The sequence below is a fragment of the Nannospalax galili genome, unplaced genomic scaffold (assembly GCF_000622305.1).
Source record: "Nannospalax galili isolate Female #2095 unplaced genomic scaffold, S.galili_v1.0 scaffold416, whole genome shotgun sequence".
Classification (NCBI taxonomy): Eukaryota; Metazoa; Chordata; class Mammalia; order Rodentia; family Spalacidae; genus Nannospalax; species Nannospalax galili.
The window spans coordinates 341,668-348,262 of NW_008338125.1; the positions used below are offsets into that span (position 1 = coordinate 341,668).

At 44.6% G+C, this 6,595-nt stretch overlaps 1 protein-coding gene across 1 annotated transcript; it reads right to left on the bottom strand.

Annotated features, from left to right (window-relative positions):
- Positions 1 to 5,284: 5,284 nt before the first annotated feature.
- LOC103734063 (late cornified envelope protein 3B-like) lies at positions 5,285 to 6,147 on the bottom strand. Its single transcript, XM_008832955.1, has 2 exons — positions 6,093 to 6,147; positions 5,285 to 5,595 (listed from the first exon to the last, which is right to left on the bottom strand). Exon 2 carries the CDS (start codon positions 5,573 to 5,575, stop codon positions 5,288 to 5,290), a length of 288 nt encoding a protein of 95 aa, XP_008831177.1. The 5' UTR covers positions 5,576 to 5,595; positions 6,093 to 6,147; the 3' UTR covers positions 5,285 to 5,287.
- Positions 6,148 to 6,595: the final 448 nt, after the last annotated feature.

Here is a 6,595-nt window from a genome sequence, read left to right on the forward strand (position 1 = left end):
AATTTGTTTTTTCGTGTGTTCTTTAAATTTGTTGGAGTCCTTGATCATGTTTATGATTGTTCTTTTAAATTCAGTGTCCTGGGTTATCCCTAGGGGGTTCTCCTTGTGCTCCTCTGGAGGATTACTGGTATTTGGTGGGGATATGTTATTTTGGTTTTTCATGTTATTATTTTTTCTCTGTGATTTTGACATGTTAATTTCTTTTGTAGTTTTTGATTCTTGTGTCTCCTTTTGTTGAGTTTAGATCTGCTTCTTTTTGTAAAGTTTTTGCACCTTTGTGGTTTGGGCATGAATAGCTGGTTGGTCTAGGCTTCAGGTTCTCTCTTTTGATTTAATATTGGAGTGGCCTAATTGCTTTTGTCTTCAGGAGTTCCCACAGAGGCCCAAGTGAGATGAAGCTCAGATGACATCAGGCTTTCTCCTGAGGTATCGGTCCCTCCAGGAAAGATGCTGCCCTCAGGAATTTGGGGGCTGGGCTGGCCTGGGAGAAGGGCCCAGGATAGATGCTGGTCTCAGGAAGCTGGTGGCTGTGTCACCCAGGGAAGTAAAGGGAGGTGAGGGTGGGACCAGGCCTAGAGGGTTCCTGGGGGCCCACAGAAAGGAAAGGGTTGGTCCTGATGCAAAGGATCAGGAAGCAGTGGCAGCTTTGCATTAAGAGGTTAGCCCTGGTGTCTGGGGTGCCAAGACAAGAAATGAGCCTGTATCCAGCCTAGGAGGAGAGACTCAGCAGGGTAGCTGGGAGGGTGAAAGAGGCTGGGGAAGTCTAGACACGCTGGGCGCACTGGACTTACCCAGGGAAGGTGCTGGGACCAGGACATGGGAGGTTGTGCAGCCCAGAAAGTAAAGGGATATGAGGGCGGGACCTGGTCCAGAGGGCTCCTGAGGACCAGGGAAGGTGTTGGCACCAGGCCACCCAGAGGCTGTGCAGCCCAGGGCAGTAAAGGGAGCAATATTTTTTTTCATATCATCACAACCACAATCATACCTATATCATTTAATTTTTTTAATCTTTGAAATTTCTTTGACTAGCCTGTCAATGAAATACTTAAAATAATACAAGATCTATGCAAAGTAGATTTATATGAGTTATATATTCCCCATTCTAGTTTATTTCAATAAGAGAGGTGTATTTTTCCCAAAATATGGTATCTTCAAAAATCATACTAAAGACACATACATCTTAAAGAATATATATATATGCCAGCCTGCGAGAAAGAGAATATTACTGTTATAACTGGTTTTACTTATCTAATAAATTTATAAATGCTTATAGGAGTGGCTCCCACCTTTTAGAAACTCTAAAATGTCATAATGAAGTAAACTAGGTATTTCCAAGACATGGGCTGGAATATAGAATTTTTGTCCGATTGTTTGTTTTTCTGTGGAGTGAGTAAGGGATCGTGGGAAGGGGATGAGGCAATAAGTCCGTATCCCATTCACAATGTGCTCCCTTTCTGTGCTAAACTGTTGTGCTTGGTCTGGAAACAAACATCTTCCAGGTGTATCCTTGACTACCATCAAATCTAGCCTATCTAGATCTCAGGTTTTGCTCAGGCTGGTGGCTTGTCCCTCTATTTGTCAAACCTACCTGGGTGCTTAATGCCCATCAAGGTTGCTAAGTATTGGCTTACCACAAGGGTGCTGTGACCTACATTAAAAACAAATTGTAAACATTACATTATACACATTATAGCCTGTAATAGGCTTATATAAAAGCACAGTTACTACAGAGGGGTGTTTCTTGCTCTCACTGTACCTTCAGTGCCTGGAATGATGCTTGGCACATAGAGTGGCTCAGTTAAGATTTATTCATAAGAGAATTATTGACTGAACAACTCTTGATCTGGATCAAACTTGGAGAATCTACTTCTTTTTACCTCTAAGATCTTGAGGTGGACCATGCATGCATCACGTTGGGTTTCCTATGATCTTATTGCAGTGCCAAGACTGAATTTTACTGACAAATCTTCCATTTTTCTCTTCAACTTAATTAGACGAACATATGGAATCTTGAGGGTCTTGTGAGTCTCCCAGGCTCAGTCCACAATTCCTGCCAGGTGACGTCTTCCAGTTCTTTGACTTTCAACCTACAGGGTGAATGTTTCCTCTTGGTTGTTCATGAGGTCACAAATGTGCCCATGAATCCTAGGAAGCAAAACAGGATGGCCAGGTGGCATTATACAAATCTGCCACATTTTATGGTCATGTGTCCACAAATAATTTTATAACAAAGTCTGGAAAACTCTCATATAGTTAGAAACAAATTTTACTTGGGGTCAAGTTTTCTATCCTATGTGTCTGAGAGAGAGATAATTTGGCTTAAGACTCAACTTTTTTGCTGTGTTGTGGATGCTACTCAAATGATTCTCACACTTTGCTGTGATAAATAGCCTACCCGAATCTGTGCACCCAAAGCCCGATAAACGGTGACTTCCACTTCTATGTCTGTCTTCAAAATGTCTTATTTGATGCAGGCTGTGCATGTCAGAGGTGTGGTATCTATCTGGTCTCATAGACCATTTCAATATCTTTTTGTCCTTAAAATCTGAGGAACTTGATGGCCATGAAGGCTGAAAAGTAAACATTTGGAATTTGTGAAGATTGACTCTTACCAAGAGCTTTAAAACGTTTTAATTCTGTGAATTCACACATTGCACAGATCTGGCTTTAGTTTAAGCTCTGTTATGGATTCTAACATTATTCTCATGGAAAGATGTACACAAAAACCGTTTGAAGCACTTTTTGGTGTAAAATTCACAATAGTGTGCAATTGTTGCTGTTTTTGTGATTTTTCCTCATCACCAAAGGAAATTCTGTGCCCATCAAATAGTCTCCATCCCTTTCCCAAAGTCTGGAAATGTTGCTTATTTTCTGTCTTTCTGAATTTAGCTGCTATAGGTGCCTCATATTAAGTGGAATAATATTTATTCCTATACATTTGGCACAGTTTTTATAGTCTAAATCAAGTAGTTGCTTAAACATTTATTATAAACCTGAAAATAAATCTCAGCTTCTGTTTATAACAATAGACAGCTTATATAAATGGACCCAATTAACAGTGATTCCGAATCACTTAGCTTTGTAAATGTATTTGGGATATTATCTAGTTATTTAATATGCATGCAATGCCTGTGAAGGCCAGAAGAGGGCATCAGATCCCCTGGAACTGGAGTTACAGATGGTGGTTTTTAGCTGCCATGTGGGTGCTGGGACTCCAACCAGGTCCTGTGCAGGAGTGGCCACCACCAAGCCATCTCTCCAGCCCCATAGTGACCACTTTTGTTCAGTGTGAAATGTCACTGAGGGCTCACAAGAAAAGTGATGGTTAAATATGAGATGACGTAGCATGGTCAGTTGACTGATTCAGTTCTGTGTAAAGTCTGGGATAGCACCGTCCTTCTCCAGTGGACACTGAATCCGTAACTTCCATGGGTTGGAAGCTTAGCGATAAAGAGTTCAAAGGGCAGTGCTGGACAAATGGAGTTGGGCTGAAGGAAAAAGTAATCCAGGAGGAATTCTATTCCTTGGCCTGTGCTTGGTGGTTGTGCCTATGTAAAGTCTTGGTGGGTTAGAATAACTGTGGCAATTATGCTGCCATATCTGAGACAATAACAGTGCCCACCTCACGGGACTGGAGAGATGGTTCAGTGTTAAAACCAAGTTAAAAGAGGGCCCAGGTCAGTTCCCAGCACCCACACAGCAGCTAGCAACCATCCATACCTCCAGGTCCAGGGGATGGCCCTCTCTTCTGGCTTCCATCGGCATTGCACAGTATGGGGTGTACTTTTACATATATAAAACTAATTATAGAATTAAAGAGAGTATCCATCTCAAAGGATTGTTGGGAAGATTGGTTGAGAAATAATGTTAGATAATTAGAATAATTCTTTTTAAAAAATATTTTATTTTCATTTTTATTTATGTGTATGTGTCTGCATGAGTGAGTGTAATGTGTGTACAGGTGCCGGGATGGCCAGAAGAGAGTCAGGTCCCCTGCAGCTGTAGCTGTAGTGTACAGCTACAGTGCGCATGCTGGAACTGAACTTGGATCCTTTGGGAGAGCAGCAAAAGCATTCAACTACTAACCCATCTCTCCAGTCCCCATTTTGAATTTTAATTTTTCTAGTTTTTCATTCATACTGAGTATTAAATAAATATCTGATTTTATGATGATACTTATAAAGTCAGGACCTTTATTATATTCACTTTTTCTTCTCATTTCTTTTGTAAGACACTTTTTAAAAATCAAACCCCACTTTTCCCTGGCCTGTTTAGTATTAACTCTTTTTTTTCTTTTGAGACAGGGTCTCCCTGTAGCCCCAGCTGGCCTGGAACTCACTATGTAGACCAGGCTGGCCTGGAACTCACAGAGATCCATCTGCCTTTGTCTGCCAAGTGCTGGGATTAAAAGCTTGCCTCACCACACCCAGCCTTAGTATTAACTCTTATTGATGCATCTCAGGTGTTTGCTGAGGAAATTGTGTTAGCAGTTATCTTGTAACCTTCCTTTACTCCCACGGTCTCTCAGCTACTTGGCTGCTAGTGTTTTGTTCCATTGACTCCTCATTCCCTGCCTCTTTGTTGAGGCTCATGGGTCATCTTTTAAAAGTTTAATAGTAGGGCTGGAGAGATAACTCAGTGGTTAAGAGCACTGACTGCTCTTGCAGAGGAACCGGGTTTGAGTCCCAGCACCCACATGGCGGCTAACAACTGTTGGTAGTCCAATGCCCTCTTCCACATATGCAGGCAATACACTCTTATACATAAAATGAAAATAATAAAATATGATTTTAAAAGTCTAATAGTAATCTTCACCTTTTAACAGAATCTGGGCACCAGTTAGAGCAGTTCCCACACCATGTTACCGGGAAGCCTGGTACATAGACTTGGAGTCCAAACCAGGGCCCCTCCTCTTCCCCCACAACAGCATCTTCCTGCAGCCCCCACAGGGCTGGCTGTTCCTCTGGTCTAGAGGCAGCATCTGCTCCCCATGCTGAGTAGCGCTGACTGGAGGAGCTGAGAGGAGAGCCAGTGAAGCAAGAGAACACACAACGGTGTTGAGAAACAAGCACTTTACTTTTCATAGAGACAGGCACAGGATGATAACTGACCAGTTATCAAGTTTTCACATGCTGTGGCCACCTGGAGAACAGGCAGGAGGAGCCACCATGGAGCTCAGAGCTCCCGTGGGGAAGGGGATTGGGATACTGGGAAAGAACATGGCAGGGTGGGAACAGTCCTTGGACTTGTTTCCTTTAAATTTGCTTTTCCATCTGTGCTGCTGAGGTCAGCAGCAGCCCCCAGAGCTGTGGCCACAGCCAGAGGACCCGGACTGCTGACCACTGCCACGGTCACAGGAACTGGAGCTCCGGCGCCTGCATCGGTGGGACCTGCGCCTGTGGTGGCTCAGGCAGCAGCCGCCCTCAGAGCCGCCAAGGCCACTGCAGCCCCCAGAGCTTGTAGCACAGCAGGAGGAGGCTGCAGGCAGACACTGTGCTGTGCTCTTCGGGGGGCACTTGGGTGAGGGGCACTTGGGAGGCGGCTGGCACTGCTTCTGGCTCTGCTGGCAGGACATCTCGGCAGGAGTCAATGAGCCTGGACAATCAAAGAAAATGACAGTGCAAAGCTCTAGATGTCCTGTAGGAATGGTTTATAAAGCCCTTGGTCCTAAGACCAGCTGCTCCCTGAGCTGTGATCTTCCGGAAAGAAAAAGGTAAGTGGTCTCCATGACCCGGAAGGCATTTCCTTCCACTCTGCCCTGCTTCCAGGGGAGAATGCTGGTTCTAACTAGGCCCCAAGTCCATTAAGCCAACACAGGTAGTTGGAAAAGGACTCCTGGAGAATTCTCTGGCCATATGCTGATCTCTCAGAAGAGTGGAGAGACTGCTGAGAGCCAGGACTCTGTCACAGACTCTGGCGCATCTCTCGGAGGCTCCTGTCTCTGCCTCCCACCGGGTCGGTCTCCTGTCCCCTGGCAGGTCCTCCTTCTGCTGCCTCCCCCTCAGTCACCTCTGCTTCAGTCTCCACAGGGAGGTCTGGGCCTGACTTCCCCCCACACTCCCAGCTGAGGCTGTCTCCTGCTGCACACTTACCTGCTGCAGGAGAGGCAGAGGGAGGGCTGTGCCTGGGAGGCTGTGGGTAAGGAGCTCAGGGCAGGAGCCCTTTTATCCTTGCAGGATTGTGATGCACAGCTGAAGCATGCTGCTGTTTTCACAACCAGGGGAGGTGACCCAACAAAACACTCCCACCCCAGAATCTTCCTCATGTTTCCAAGATTCCTGAGGAGAGAACCAAGCAATCTTTGTCACTGCTCTCCTGGTGCGCTGTGAACCAGGTGTTTCTTCTTTCACTTATTCAGCTCATATGCTTTACTTTGTCTGTTCTTTGTGTCTTTGCTGGACAGCATGAATGAAGACTGATCAATGGATCTGTCTATCATCATCTATCATCTATCTCTCATCTCTCATCTATCTATCTATCTATCATCTACCATTTATCATCATCTATCTATCATCTATCTATCAATCTATCACCATCTGTCTATCTCTATAGAGATATAGAGATAGAGATATATATGACATATTCCTTGACTTTG

Coding starts and splice junctions, on each gene's coding strand:
- LOC103734063 (XM_008832955.1), bottom strand. CDS start 5,575: ATGTCCTGCCAGCAGAGCCAGAAGCAGTGCCAGCCGCCTCCCAAGTGC.